Source organism: Adiantum capillus-veneris, chromosome 19 (genome assembly GCF_014529385.1).
Source record: "Adiantum capillus-veneris isolate H3 chromosome 19, ASM1452938v2, whole genome shotgun sequence".
In the NCBI taxonomy this organism is placed as follows: Eukaryota; Viridiplantae; Streptophyta; class Polypodiopsida; order Polypodiales; family Pteridaceae; genus Adiantum; species Adiantum capillus-veneris.
The window spans coordinates 13,528,247-13,544,607 of record NC_140949.1 but is presented as its reverse complement, the minus strand read 5'-3'; the positions used below and the strand labels follow the sequence as shown (position 1 = coordinate 13,544,607).

The 16,361-nt window shown below is 46.3% G+C and overlaps 1 protein-coding gene across 2 annotated transcripts in view; it reads right to left on the bottom strand.

Annotated features, from left to right (window-relative positions):
* Positions 1-16,361, bottom strand: part of LOC147433592 (Ypt/Rab-GAP domain of gyp1p superfamily protein) — a 70,860-nt gene that overhangs the window by 43,212 nt on the left and 11,287 nt on the right. For both annotated transcript variants that reach the window (XM_086490270.1, XM_086490269.1), the window contains exons 8-11: positions 14,044-14,095; positions 13,864-13,956; positions 13,278-13,361; positions 12,723-13,162 (exon numbers count right to left, since the gene is read on the bottom strand). In XM_086490270.1, the coding sequence (XP_086346396.1) occupies positions 12,723-13,162; positions 13,278-13,361; positions 13,864-13,956; positions 14,044-14,095 (669 nt within the window). The remainder of the gene's footprint in view (positions 1-12,722; positions 13,163-13,277; positions 13,362-13,863; positions 13,957-14,043; positions 14,096-16,361) is intronic.

Here is a 16,361-nt window from a genome sequence, read left to right as displayed (position 1 = left end):
CTTGACTTGTTTAAGTGTAGGAACTGATAGACGAAATGATTGCAACATTTCCGTCTGAATGATCTCGATAGACATGGTTGCAATAGGGATTAGTCAATCGGGAATCTAAGAGGTCTTGAGTGGATCTAGATGCAATTGCTAATTGCATTGCCGATAAATCATGGTCTGAGATCCGAATGAATGTTGAATGTGATTTGTCCTGTGATGTCAAGTGATGTCCTGTGATGTCGTGTGATGTGACTATCGATTGGTACATGTGCTACATGTGTGTTCCTAGTGCGTCAGTACCAACAATCAATGTCTGCTAAGACAGTTTATGGCTTCTGTCTATTTTGCAGGCGTAATCGAGGGCGATTACAATGCTTTCAAGAGGTGGGTATGTCACAAATCTGTGACGTGGCAGCCTGCAGGGGAGCAACGGATTCACACACACACGCCCTTCCTCTGAGCTGGTGGAAAACTCAGCGCTAGGCCTACGTGGCAGCAGGGTACGGATTCCAGATTTGGCGGGCTGGGCACGGAAATGCTAACGTGGCAGCCTACGTACGGAAATGCAGAGGCGTGAGCAGTTCTTGTGGGAGTTTGGGGATTTGCTTTTTCCTACGCAAAGCTGATGAAAAACTCTACACTAAAGGCTGCTTTATTGAACGCAATACAGCAAGAGAGAGAAAGGGCTTAACTCTTTTGAGTTGCTTTATTTTTGTGAACATGTTTTAGAGGCAGTTTTTATGGACAGCTTTTGAAGCTTTTCGGCTCTCCTTTTAGCAACCCTTGTCTTTGGGCTCTCACTTCAAGGAGCATCTGGACGTAGAGTCTGAGAGTGAGTCCCGAAGACTCGCGTAAACTCTTTAAAAGAGTCTTTGGGCTCTCACTTTAGGGAGCATTTGGACGCAGAGTCTGAGAGTGAGTCCCTTAGACTCGCACTATACTTTGAGTTGCAGATTAATACATTAAAAAATACCGAAAGGGGCGCGAGTCTTTGGGGCCCATATCTCTAGGCACGGAACTCCGCCGGGCCAGTGTTGAATCAATTGTGAACTGTGAACTGTTTTGAAGTGATTATTTGTGGTGTCGCGGCAGATTCTCGACTTGGAGTGTCCAAGTTTGTTACAGTGGGATAGCTAAATCACAAAAGATCCAACATCGGTCGCTGGCGGATCTCATCAATCTCCTCCATGGTCAATATTCTGACCGGGCGTCGTGCATGTCGAGCCAAGAGATCCGAATCCTCTGATGCAACCTCCGTCGATGTTGTGTAGTCCTCCGTAATCGTGGGCGTCTGGATCTCCCTAGCTCGATCGCTCGATCGATCACTGTGCCTCTGGTGTGAGGCGACGAGCTCTCCTATGGTAGTAGCTCCTCCGGGTGTCCAGTGTCTGCTCTAAAGAAGTCTGTAATCCGTCTCTAAGACTGGCTAGCCTCTCCCCTCATCAGGCTCTCTCTGTGTCTGCGCAGCTCGAGCAACAACAGACCCAAGCATCTTTGATCCTCGTATCGCATGACTCTGGAGAGTGGTCTCATGCCCTCTCTGAACAAGCAGTGGAAGCGGCCACGTATCTCGTAGTAGACGGGGCAATGGCAAGTGTAGTGCAACTCTGTCTCACTCTCGATGTCACACAGGAGTCATGTCCTGGCCTCTGCCGGTACTCCACTGTATGTCCCAGTCTCAATCCGCAGCTGATGTGAAGATGTGCGTATCTGGCCAATAGCACATCGTATCCCATGAGACAAGTGGGTGTCCATGTATCTGGGTCTCGTCACAAAACCATCCTCCGTAAGCTGGAGAAGATGCTCTCTGTAGAAAGCCATCTTCGTGCCCAACTCCTGTGCTGGCTGTATCCATGTCCTCCTGGTGTCTAGCTGAGTCAAGTCCTGGCGGATGAGCCTGGTGATCTCGGATTGTCTAAGAGTCAGAGAGGGTGCATCCAGTGAGTACTGGAAGGGGGACAATCTGTCTATGTTGAACCCATGCGCCTGAAACCATGATGTCATCTGCCCATACCAGCATGCTGTATCTCCCTGCATGGCTAACTGTCGAGAGGACTCGGGTGCAAGGCGGGCATAACTGTCTCTGGGAAATTCCCACCTGCGTTGTATGAAGGAGACAGATCTGGTGAGCGCCTCCACCACTAGTGGGGGGGGCAGCTACCTCTGCCCGGATAATGGCACGTGGTACTGAAGCCTTGGCTCTAACGAGCCGCGAGATCATAGAGACTAGTGGCTTCTCCATGTCCCCCCATCCATCAGTGCGACATGTCCTCCCGTGATGGTCCAATGAAGATCCCCAAATCTCAGCTCCATAGAGCAATGCAGAAGCCACCAAAGTGTCAAAGAACCAAAGCTTCGTCCGAGGCTCCTGAAACTGAGCATGTGAACACATCCTCTCCAATCTACCCAATGTTGCCTGGGCTCTAGTCAGTCTAGTCTCTGCTACTCTCCTCAATGAAAATGCTAGTCCACTGAAAACCACTCAAAGGTAAGTGTAAGCATCTGTATACTCCACTGTCTCCTAACCGTATGTGAATGCGGCGCTGACCTCCTGATCCACTATGGGGTGGTATTAAATACCATGCCCCCACACATGTGCTTTTTTCACCGCTGAGATGCTGAGGAAGGCCATCGACAGGATGAGGACTCGGAGAGCATATGATGATGATGGCTTAGTGGCTGAGCAATTCATGCATGCCAGAGATATACTAGCAGAGCTTCTAGCGGTTATGTTTAACCGTGCCATGTGTGAGGGCTTGCCTGGTACTTGGAGCCTATCTACTATTGTACCTATCTTCAAGTCAGGAGACCCTATGGAGCCTGGGAATTATCGCACTATCATGATCGGATACACATTGGCACGATTGTACGCATCCATTCTTGTACGCATCCATTCTTAAGCAGCAGCTGAGCAGATGGGCAGAGAGAGAGAGAGAGAGAGAGAGAGGATACGCGCAGCCGGGCAAGCAAGGTTCAGGAGAGGTTTTTCTACTCTTGACCATATCTTGACACTCAGAGCCATCATTAAGGAGGGCAGATCACATGGCAAATGGATCTATTGTAGCTTTGTGGACTTCCGCAAAGCATTTGACACAGTACCCAGAGCTAGATTGATGCGCACGTTACACGAGATGGGAGTACCCAAAGAGCTCATTTGGATGGAAGGTCCTGGCATTATACAGGTCAGTAGTGGGGCATGTACACACCTCAGAGGGGGAGAGAGAGAGAGATGATGATGATGATGTATTTACGTCCTCGGGGGGCCAGAATGACCCATGGGACCCAAAATCTCATATATGAGACTCCCCCCTTCCCATGTGAAGGAGGGGGCGTGTCATGATTGTATGATGTTCTTGTTTGTGAGTGTGGTGTGATTTTCTAGCACTTTGGCAAGATAGATGCCTAGTGCTACTGGAGAGGGATGTGTTCTTGAGAGAAGCTCCTCAAATGTAGTACATCCTTGAATAAGTTGAGGAAAGTCGACCCGAATGTGCGCATATGCTGGACATTCAAGGGTTACATGTGCCTTATTTTCCAATGAAAAGTTGCATTGAGCGCATCTCCTCATGTTTGCATCAATATTCAGCCATCCTCCCGTTTCACTTTTGAGCATGTGTGATCTTGTCCGCATCACGGTGATGGCCGGTCTCGCACGGGAGAGAGAGAGAGAGAGAGAGAGAGAGAGAGAGAGAGAGAGAGAGAGAGAGAGAGAGAGATGAAATGAAATGAAATAAAATGTTATATTAACGTCTTCAAAAGGCCAAAATGACCTATGAGACCAGAGCGTTACAATGTGGTGAATCTGATACAAATGATAAAATGATAAAATAAAAGTACTATGGGATCCTAAACTGGTAGGCGTGAACTAAGCAGCTAGCGGGGGGTAGCTAATCACAAGTCACAAGAGATCCAGCATCGGTCGCTGGCAAATCTCATCAATCTCCTCCATGGACAGAAATCTGACCGGGCGTCGTGCACGTCGGGCCAAAGTGATCCGAATCCTCTGATGTAGCCTCTATCGATGCTGTGTAGTCCTCCGCAGCCGTGGGCGTCTCGATCTCCCCAACTGAGTCGCTCGATCAGAGTACTTCTAGTGCATGAGGCGACAAGATATGCTGTAGTAGTAGCTCCTCTGAGTGTCCAGTGTATGCTCTAAAGAAGTTTGTGATGTGTCTCTGAGACTGGCTAGCCTCTCCTCTCATCAGGCTCTCCCTGTGTCTACGCAGCTCGAGTAGAAACAAACCCAGGCATCTCTGATCCTCGTACCTCATGACTCTGGAGAGTGGTCCAAAGCCCTCTTCGAACAAGTTGTGGAAGCGGCCTCGTATCTCGTAGTAGACGGGGCAGTGGCATGTGTAGTGTAACTCTGTCTCAGGCTCCATGTCACACAGGGTGCATGTCCTGGCCTCTGCTGGCACTCCGTTGAATCTCCTAGTCTCGATCCGCAGCTGGTGTGAAGATGTGCGTATCTGGCCAATAGCACATCGTATCCCATGAGACAAGTGGGTGTCCATGTATCTTGGCCTCGTCACAAAACCGTCTGCCGTAAGCTGGAGAAGATGCTCTCTGTAGAAAGCCATCTTCGTGCCCAACTCTTGTGCTGGCTGTACCAATGTCCTCCTGGTGTCTAGCTGAATCAGGTCCTGGCGGATGAGCCTGGTGGCCTCGGACTGTCAGAGAGGGTGCATCCAGTGAGTACTGGAAGGGGGGCAATCTGTCTATACAGAATCCATGTGCCTAGAACCATGACGTCATCTCCCCATACCAACCTGTTGTCTCCCCCTGCCTGGCTAACTGTCGAGAGGACTCAAGTGCAAGGTGGGCGTATCTGTCTCTAGGAAGTTCCCACAAGCGGTGTATGAAGGAAACAGATCTGGTGAGCGCCTCAACTACTGGTGGGGGGCAGCTAGCTCTGCTCGGATAATGGCACGTGGTACAGAAGCCTTGGCTCTAATGAGCCGCGAGATCATGGAGACCAGAGACTTCTCCATGTCCCCCAATCCATCAGTGGAGAAGTCCCCCATCCATTAGTACGACCTGTTCTCCCGTGATGATCCAATGTAGGCCCCCATATCTCAGCTCCATAGAGCAATGCAGAAGCCACCAAAGTGTCAAAGAGCCAGAGCTTAGTCCGAGGCTCCTGAAACTGAACCTATGAACACATCCTCTCCAGTCTCCCCAATGTCGGGCTCTAGTCAATCTAGTCTCTGCTGCTCTCCTCAAAAAAATGTTGGTCCCCTAAAAACCACACCAAGGTAAGTGTGGGCATCTATATATTCCACTGTCTCCTGGCCATATGTGAATGCTGGCGTTGACCTCCTAATCCACTCTGGGGTGGTATTAAATACCATGACCTTGGTTTTACAAACAAGCCACTCTCACGGGCAAACCTATGCAAAGCATCCAAGTGACGTTGCATCCCCTCCGGAGAGTCGGAGATCAACACAATATCATCAGCATATAACAATAACGGATTCAATGTCCCTGCAAGCAGTGCACCTCTATCACCATCTCTCTCAATGTAGACAGAAATCTCATCCACATATATACCAAATAGAGTAGGAGAGAGCCGGCATGCCTGCCTCATCCAATAATACATGCCCTACTACTCATCTGTACAGTGCCATGATCCCCCAAATGAGCTCTGTGGGTACTCCCATCTCCTGTAATTTGCGCATCAATCTAGCTCTGGCTACTATGTCAAATACTTTGCGGAAGTCCACATAGCTACAATAGATCCGTCTCCCATAAGATCTGCCCTCCTCGATGATGGCCCTGAGTGTCAAGATATGGTCAAGAGTAGAAAAACCTCTCCTGAACCCTGGGGTCTGCCTGCCCAACAGCACACATTCCCTCCCTCTCTGCCCATCTACTCAGCTGCTGCTCAAGAATGGATGTGTACAACCGTGCCAATGTGTGTCCAATCATGATAGTGCAATAATTTCCAGGCTCCATAGGGTCTCTTGACTTGAAGATAGGCACAATCGTAAAAAAGGCTCCACGTATCACGCAAGCCCTCACACATGGCACGGTTAAACATAACTGCTAGAAGCTCTGCTAGTAGATCTCTGGGTAGAGAGAGAGAGAGAGAGAGAGAGAGAGAGAGAGAGAGAGAGATGTTATATATTAACGTCTTCAAAAGGCCAGAATGACCTATGAGATCAAAAGTTACAATTGGTGAATCTAATACCATGTCTTAGTACGGACATTACAAATTACAAAGAACTAACACTAAAACACTAAGGAACAAAAGGAAGTAGGGAGGGGGTCCCGGGGGGGGGGGATGCATATAACCTGGCCAATGTGTGACCAACCATGATGGTGCGATAATTCGCGGGAATCATGGGATCTCCTGACTTGAAAATAGGCACAATCATAGACATACTCCAAGTCTCTGGGAAGCCTTCATACATGGCTCGATTAAACATCATAGCCAGGAGCTCTTCAAGCATATCTCTGGCATGGTTGAAGTGCTCTGCTACCAAACCATCATGATCATGTGCTCTCCTTGTCTTCATCCTGTATTGGCTTTACTTACCCTCTCGGCAGTAAAGAAAGATACTGTTTCCGGGGATGTCTCTAGTGGGTTCGGTAGAGGTGGTTGCCCTGATGTAGTGTAGAGAGATGTGGCATATTCCCCCCCATGTCTGGGTGGAGGTGACTGCTGGTGGTGGTGAATGGTCGTGGAATAGCCTCCATGCTTCGCCTGAGTCCTGACTCATAAATAACTGATACAGATCCCGCTCTAGCTGAGATAGATAAGCCCTTTTCTTTCATCACACTAGGCGGCCAAAGATACTCTGTGACTGTTTATGTGTGATGATACCCATGAGCACTTCCCTCTGTAATTTGATCTTTATCTCTCTACACTCCTCATCATACCAACTGTCCTGGGGCATGCTCCCAGATCGTCTCCGTGTGGACTCACTGTGGGGATATGCCTCTGATGCTACATCATGGAGCGTCTCTATCAATATCTGAGTGAGTTCATCTAGTGGCCGTCCCGGCTCCTAGGTGCATAGCAGCCTATATATCTTATCCGTATACACAGAATCCATCTCCCTCATGAAGGTATACCGAGTGTGTGTGGGAACCTCTCCTAATGGATTTGTGCTGAACTGAAAGGTTAGGATGGAAGACAAGATAGCATGATCAACTGCTACTCCAACTGGCCTAGTACCCAGCATGAAATCCTGAAAGAATGGAATGAGACATGGCTGGGCCATAACATAATCCACTGTGCTGGCACCATGTCGGTGTGGAAAGCAAGTAAAACCTCCAGCTGTCGAAAATCTTTGTAGGCCATTCACAATGGCCAATCTATGTGCGGTTCCCATATCTATCGGGTATCTGCCATATTCAGTGTATTCCTCATCTTGTGATAGTCTGGATAGACCCAACTCTATGACGTCCAGCTCCCTAAGCATCTCCTCGGAAGTATCATAAATTATTGTCTGGTGGTGGGAAATCCTAGCATTGAAATCCCCTAGTGTGATAATGTCACCATCCTTGGAAAACTCCCATATGTCATTATCCAAAATAGCAAAGGGGGATTGTCCTCTAGGTGATGTATATACTGACGTACTAGGAGGAAAGTAACAAATAGCAATGTAGAGGTATTTGCCTGTCTCTGCCTTGAGCCTCACCCACATGTACTTAGCATGTTCATCCTTGCGTGGTATACATATCAGTGGCTGCAACTCCTCCCTGAATAGAACTGCTATTTCCCCCGAGCCCCGTCCTCGATGCTCCGATCTGGTCTCCTGTCTACAGGCTGTCTCCCATTTATATCCGCTCACCTGTGGCATGGATTGCCCAAGTGCTTGATGCGTCTCAGAGTAGAAAATAATCTCTCTTCCCGTGGAACTATCCTCAAAGGCCCCTACATCAAGACGGAGTGACCCATTACAGTTCCAGGTTGCCATCTTTAGTGTGGTCCCATAGGTCTCGCACCGTCATGCGGGGCATCGCTCCAATACCACCACTTTTCCATCCCTGTAAAAAGAAATCTTTCCCTTTTCCCTTGCTGCTCTAATTTCCGGCATTACTTCTTGCATTGAGCAATCTGCGAGAGGGTGAGGTCATCTCCAAGAAAGATGCCATTCTTCTTTAGGGTCGCTCTCTTCTTCAAGAAATCCTTCTTCGCTTCCATGGAGGGGAAGCGGAGAATGAGTGCCCTTTCCTTCGAGGTTTCTCCGTTGCTCCCACTTTTCTTAGTGCCCACTCTCCAAGCCCTCATATGCGTCTGATCGTTGACTCCCATCAGAGTCATGAATTCTTTCACCTCTTTATCCACATTATATTGGTCTCTGAGACCACAAATCCTTACGTGTAAGGCCCGCACACGTCTCCTTTGCTCCTCTTCTAGTGTCAAGTTGATGATGGTTGGTGTGGGGGTGAAGGCTATTTCCTTGCCTTTTCCTTTCTTGACAATCTCCATCCATTTTTCTGCTTGTTGTTGGGTCTTTGTGATGACATCCACCCACGAGGTCGTCATTTCTTTCTATTGCTCCCCACCTTCTTTGATGGCTCGCACTTGTTCCTTAATCGTGTTAAGCTCTTCAATGACAAAGGGTTGAAGCTCTCCTTCTTCGAGGACATTCAGCGATCGCACCTCTGCAAGCTCTTTCTTGACTCTGGAGAGTGGTCTCAAGCCCTCTCTGAACAAGCAGTGGAAGCGGCCACGTATCTCGTAGTAGACGGGGCAGCGGCATGTGTAGTGCAACTCTGTCTCAAGCTCCATGTCACACAAGGGGCATATCCTGGCCTCTGCAGGTACTCCGTTGTATCTCCCAGCCTCAATCCGCAGCTAGTGAGAAGATGTGCGTAACTGGTCAATAGCACATCGTATCCCATGAGACAAGTGGGTGTCCATGTATCTGGGTCTCGTCACAAAACCATCCTCCGTAAGCTGGAGAAGATGCTCTCTGTAGAAAGCCATCTTCGTGCCCAGCTCTTGTGCTGGCTGTATCCATGTCCTCTTAGTGTCTAGCTGGGTCAGGTCTCGGCGGATGAGCCTGGTGATCTCGGACTGTGTAAGAGTGAGAGATGGTGCATCCAATGAGTACTGGAAGGGTGGCAACCTGTCTATGATGAACCCATGCGCTTGAAACCATGATGTCATCTCCCCATACCAGCATGTTGTATCTCCCTGCATGGCTAACTGTCGAGAGGACTCAAGTGCAAGGCGGGCATATCTGTATCTAGGAAGTTCCCACATGCGGTGTATGAAGGAGAGGTCACTGATCTGACGTGCGCCTCAACCACTAGTGGGGGGGCTGCTAGCTCTGCTCGGATAATGGCACGTGGTACTGAAGCCTTGGCTCTAATGAGCCGCGAGATCATAGAGACAAGAGTTTTCTCCATGCTCCCCCATCCATTAGTGCGACCCGGCCTCCCGTGATGATCCAATGAAGGTCCCCATATCTCAGCTCCATAGAGCAATGCAAAAGCCACCAAAGTGTCAAAGAGCCAGAGCTTCATCCGAGGCTCCTGAAACTGAACCTGCGAACACATCCTCTCCAATCTACCCAACGCTGCATGAGCTCTAGTCAATCTAGTCTCTGCTACTCTCCTTAGTGAGAATGCACGTCCGCTAAAAACCACTCCAAGGTAAGTGTAAGCATCCGTATACTCCACAATCTCCAGGCTGTATGTGAATGTAGGTGTTGACCTCCTCATCCACTGTGGGGTGGTATTAAACACCATAACCTTGGTTTTACCAAGGTTGACAGACAAACCACTTTCGTGGACAAACCTATGCAAAGCAGCCAAGTGACATTGCATCCCCTCCGGAGATTCGGAGATCAACACAATATCATCAACATATAACAAAAGTGGAATCCATGTCCCTGCAAGCTGTGCACCTCTATCACCATCGCTCTCAATGTAGTGGAGTGAACCGGTGTAGATAGTCCCTCAGAGGTGCGTACATGCCCTACTACTGATATGTACAATGCAATGATCCCCAAAATGAGCTCTGTGGGTACTCCCATCTCCTGTAATCTACAGATCAATCTAGCTCTGGGTACTGTGTCAAAGGCTTTGCGGAAGCCCACAAAGCTACAATAGATCCGACTCCCATGAGATCTACCCTCCTCGATGATGGCCCTAAGTGTCAAGATATGGTCACGAGTAGAAAAGCCTCTCCTGAACCCTGCTTGACCAGCTGCACGCATTCCTTTTCTCTCTGCCCATCTACTCAACTGCTGCTCAAGAATGGATACGTACAACCGTGCCAGTGTGTCCAATCATGATAGTGCGATAATTCCCACGATCCATAGGGTCTCCTAACTTGAAGATAGGTACAATCGTAGATAGGCTCCAAGTATTAGGCAAGCCCTCACACATGGCACAGTTAAACATAATTGCTAGAAGCTCTGCTAGTAGATCTTTGGCATGCAGGAAATGCTCAGCCACTAAGCCATCATCATCATGAGAGAGAGAGAGAGAGAAAGAGAGAGATGAAACGAAATGTTATATTAACGTCTTCAAAAGGCCAAAATGACCTATGAAACCAGAAAGTTACAATTGCTGAATCTGATACCATGTTTGAGTACAGAAAGTACAAAGAACTAAAAACTAAAACACTAAGAAAATGAATCTGAAGCTGATCCGGAACTGAAACGAGATAGAGGGAGGGGGGGTGGTGGGTTCAAATGAAATCTCTCATTTGTCGCTGTCGAATCTCATCAATATCCTCCATGGTTAGTACTCTGATTGGGCATCTTGCATGTCGAGCTAGAGTGATCTGGATCTTCTACTGCAGCCTTCGTCGATGGTGCGAGGCCCCCCCCCCCAGGTCATGGGCGTCTGGATATGCCGAGCTCAATGGCTCAATCAATCAACGTATCTCAATCAAGAGTTTTGGGCTTATGGTGGATGAGTCTATTAATTAGTTAGCTATGACTAAGGTTAAAGCAACTACTCTAGTACTAGCTAAGTTAGGAAGATTATCTAAATGCAAGATTCCCTAATTATGCCATTTACCTTGGATTAACCAACTAACTCTCACAACTCCAAACAAAAGTTTTAATTTTTCACTTTAAGTTCAATGGAAGCCTCTTTATATCATTTTTTTTTTTTTTCCTTTTCCTTTTCATTTTTCTTCTTTCACTTTGGTTCAAAATTATTTGACATGTGTGCTTATTTTATGCCTGGGACTTTTTGCTTCTCAAAGAAAATGCCCACACTGGGAACCTCTAGGACTCTAGTACCATAGACTATACATGTGAATGAAGTACCAAATCAAACCGGGAGTTCTCTTCCAGCTTAAGATTTTACATTTCTAGCACTTTCGTTTTTTGCTTGCACTTCCTTTGTATTCTCACCAGTGTCTTTTGTTGTTCAAGTGAGAAAGCTTCTCTATGCCTAAAACACTCATAAGGTCTCTAGTGTGGGTGGGCTTTGAGATCTGCTGTGATGACTGCTCCTCTGGCTCTCCCCTGGCTGGTATAAAGAAATTTGTGATATGTCTCTGAGCTGTCTCTCCTCTGATGTCCTCAGCAAGCTCTCCCTAGAGAGAGAGAAGAAGAAGAAGAAGAAGACTATTTTAACGTTGTAGGAAACTATCCCAAGAAAAGCAAGGGAGAGGGGGCGCTGGGTTTTTCTGCTTTATTGATAAGTGAGCTGCCCACTTATCAGGTGGGCAGCCGGTCCGGTATTAAAATGAGTGTGAACCTGCTTAAAAACTCAGTAAAAGCCTGTAAGTTGAAAACTAACGATTATAACAGCACTCCCGACCCTGGATGCAAACTCATGCACAGATGCATGCAGACCAGTTCGTCCCAATTTCCCCCAGGGACAGGTGTTAGGGAGTGAGGGCTGTTTTGTGGCTATTTAGCTCAGGGGTTTTTAACAGGATTCAGAAAAAGAATTCTGTCCAGTTAATGTGTACTGGTTAACATTCAGATATTCTTTATTTTGTGCCAGTTTGGATTGTTTTGTCTTTTCCGATAGATGGAAGACATTCACACATGTATACTTGATTTGTCTCATAGGCCGACTTCAGCCTCTCATAGACGTTACAAAATTTTTCTTTCTTTCTTTCTTTCTTTCTCCTGTTTTGATAAAGACTCCAGTATCACTGACCCTGAGTTTACATCATATTCAAGAAGGGCAAAAACTGTAATCTTGCTGGCACTAAAATTTACTTCGGTGGCTTAATAGTTCTGGAACTAAAGGCTACCTCTCCTAGTCTAGTTCCTTATGTGTCAATGAAAAAAGAGACAGCAATGTTCATTCTCTTATCCAACAGGGGCCAAGTTTCTTGTGCATGGGCATTGAATTTGCAAGCAAGTGCACCAAAGAATTAGTTTTCAAAACTTTCTAGAATAATTGAAAGAATCAGATGCTGTGATCAACCTATTATACAGGTAAAAGCAACCCCAAAGAAGGATATCCGACAGGGGCCAAGTTTCTTGTGCATGGGCATTGAATTTGCAAGCAAGTGCACCAAAGAATTAGTTTTCAAAACTTTCTAGAATAATTGAAAGAATCAGATGCTGTGATCAACCTATTATACAGGTAAAAGCAACCCCAAAAGAAGGATATGTGACTCTTTAGAAAAACCTAGACTCACTTTGTAGAATCAGAAAATAGAAGGTATGCTACACATTTTTCATCAATTTGCATAGCCAGTATTCCTTGTTTTCAAGAAAACAGCTATTAAAATTTTTTGCTTAAGATTTTATCACGTGCATCAGCAACCAGAGGAATCAACTTCAGACAGGCACCTGATCTACGAGGTCTGCAACACCAGCATCTTCCTCATCAAGAACATCATCCTGAAAACCATTTGGCACATGTTCCCCATCCCCATTCATGCTAGAATTCTTGTGTCCAAGGTCTCCAGAAGGAGCTTCTTCTTCGTTAGTGCTGCAAATGGCATTTTTATCAGATGATTTGTTGAACGTGCCCTGGCTAGTATACCTCTTGGATGCCATGGAACGCCGAGTGCTACTCCACATTGAACGCTCCAAAGAGCGATCAGAAAGGGCTGCAAGTACTTGTGGACGGCTTTTAGCACGCAAGTCCTGAAGCAGGGAGTCTTCTACTGTTTGATAACCCATGCAAGCAATCAAAACCAACTGGCTACTATCAAACGTTGAGCCAGCTAATGACTGCAACATTGTTACAGCATCTCCTGCATCTCTGGTGGTCAAAATAGCTGATCCTGTTTCAAAACAAACCACACACTTGCTGGAAAAAGAAGGTACTAGAGACAACTAACATTCTACTTTCAATAGGCCTGGATTACTAAAAGCGTAAGTGGCATTAAATTTCTTTACCATGCTGTTCCAAAAGAGCAAGGGCAGTTCGAAAGAGCATACTGCGGTTACCATCATATAAAAGCACATCCCAGACTCGTAAAACTGCATACAAAAAAATCCATCTAAAGATAACTTTAAGAGAGACACATCCTATATATCAACCAGATTGCCTTAATATTGTTTAAGCTCAGTTTCACATGTGACACCGGATGTCACACATGTCGCATCACACTAGATACAGCTTAAAAATTCAAATAATAATTCAGAAAGCCAATCAATATACTGACTGAAGGTTGGATGCTTGAAAGGTAAAAACGTATGGCCAAGCATACAGACCTTTGCTGTCTTTCTGGTATAATATATGGTTACTAAATTGAGATGCGCTAAAGAATAAGTTTACAGGGACAGGATGCCAATGATGTCAGCAGGGGTTTGCCTACGGTGCAAGACAAGTAGATCGTCTGCAGAAGCAGTCATGCCGGCATGGGCAACATGCACGCTTCAGCATCCAGTTGGAAGATGAGAAGCTGTTGCCTCAAACCAACAGACCAATTTCTAACCCTTACATGATCATGCAAAATGAGAGCCTTTCAAGGATACTGACCACTTTCCCATGGAAGAATGTTCACAAAGATGGATAAAAACCATGGCCCTGTGACCCAGGCAACCTGCACTCCAAGGGTGTCCAGGTGAGACACTGGCATGGACAGAAGATGTGTCAAACTAAAGTACCACAAAAGGGAAATACATCAACAAATATACTGACAGTTAAATTAGCAATTACCTAATCTTGGGAAATGTCTGCGGACTAAATCATCAAGAACCAATTGGTCCACCTGAAATTGGCAGTTGAAGCATATAAAAAAGAAGTGTTGCAATCTTTTCTTTGAACACATAAAGCAGCACCTATAGTTTCCCACTAGCATCAAGCTCTGTAGACGGTAAACAACTGCATCTTTTCTACAGCATATCGAATATTACATATCCAAGAGAAAGAGCAATAAAATTCAGACACACTATAACTTGGAATGGATCATTTGGATGCAAAATCAAATTTTAAAACTGAAATAGAAACAAATAATGCACCCACGTAAATCTTAAAAACTTTGAATAATATCACCAGATCAAATAAACTGATCCCTGCGCTTGAGTGGCCACTGGGCGAGGTCATACCATGAGCACCCCCCCTTCCCTCACGCATGAACCTCCTTGCTCGAAGGCCTACACTGTACCATTATGCTATCGCATGCTTGTTTTGTATGCTCAATGAAGTTGCCTCCATGTACAACCAGCCCGTCTCCTTGCCATTATGCCGAGTCTCCAATGGCCAATGTCAAGATTTTGGAGACCAAAGTTTGGCCATTGCACATGCTCTTATTTTCTTAAAAGAGATTCACCAAGAGAAATTGTATTACATAGAATCAACCATACGTCCATATACAAGAGATATGGGAAAAAATGTTAGGTACAGCGGAATGAATGTTGTATTATTGCTCAAGGTTCCTTTTAGTTCTTTAGGGAAAGAGAGAGCTTTAAGTCTTGTAGAGTGCTGTGGTCACGAACAAAGTGAGTGGATTGTGCGTGCAAGTGAATGAGACTGAGAGAAGGAGAGAGAAGAGATACGACACCCGAGAGGTTGTAAAACCCTCCTCCGAAGGCCCCACACTCGTCGGCAAGAGTGGTCTATTCTTTGATTGCACAAAGGTGTACAATGCGTATACAATGGACTATGCAACTTGGTCTATGCCGATGATGACGACGGTGACGATGACGACGATGGCTGAAATCTGAGATCTTCTAATCGCTGAATTCGGGACTGTTTCGGTGGCTGACAATGACTGTTTGGCTGCGTTTTCTTGGCTCAAAAATGAGGTTTCTTAGGGCTGAAAACTGATGGTCTTTATGGGCTGAATTTGCTACACTTTAGGTGAATAATGCCGGTTTCGGTGGCTGAAAATGACTGTTTGGCTGCGTTTTCTTGGCTGAAAAATGAGGTTTCTTAGGGCTGAAAACTGATGGTCTTTATGGGCTGAATTTGATACACTTTAGGTGAATAATGCCAGTCTTAATTTGCTGCTGAAATCCAAAAACGCCAGGGGCTGAAATTGGTCCTTCTGTCGTCGGGGTTCTGCAAATGCAAAAACGCTAGGCTGATCTGCTGTGTCGTGATGACGCCGGGGCTGATCTGCTGTGCACAAATCGCCAAGGCTGATCTGATGCAAAAACGCTAGGTCTTCTGTGGAGAAAACGCCAGAGTAGTCGCGGGGGTTGGTCTTGCTGAGAAGTTGCCTGTTCAGCAAGGTGCTCCTGCTGCCTCTTCTGCCAGAGAGTGCTAACTTGGGTTTGCTTATATATTAACTTAGCAAAATTGCCCTACCTACTTTTGTTGGAAAGTCACTTAAAAATAATAAGTGAAAATCCCAATAAATAGGAAAATAGGCTAAATGCACTGGAAAATTCCCCTAACTGATACGAATGGATTCTGATGGGAATTCCGATGATCATGCTGTGTGCAACCGGAGGATATGCATCTATGCTAAGTAACTGGGCATGCACGGTCTACGAATAGACTCACAAAAGTGCCAGATCACTGCTAATCTAGACTTGACTGAACTGACCGAACCCTGCTGTGGTGTAGCTTGTCCACGGACACATAGGGTTGGGATGTGTCACGTGACATCCCCTCCTTTTCAAAGTGAGGTACTGGTACTGAACTGTATGGCGTCGAGGGAGATCGCCAACAGCATCCGGAATCCTGGAAGAGACTCTTCGCCGGCCCACTCTGCTGTGTGGGTCGAGCGGTACTTGAACTTCATAAAGGTCTGCAATGCTTGCTTCTTTGGGCCACGCCGAAAGCGACACAAAGTCTTCTGAATCTCCTTTCTTGCTTCAACTTCGTCTAGAGTCCTGCTTCTTTCGTCTTCAAGAATCTCCATGGCTGAAAATTCCTGAAACCATCTACAACACAAAACCATGAACATACCCATTAAATGTAAAGTGAAGGAAAACAAATCTTGTCTTCTCTAGAGACTGTGTATGCAATGTAGACGAACATAGAGACGGAGTGACAACCCGTTCATCAAACACTTGCAAACAATGAGG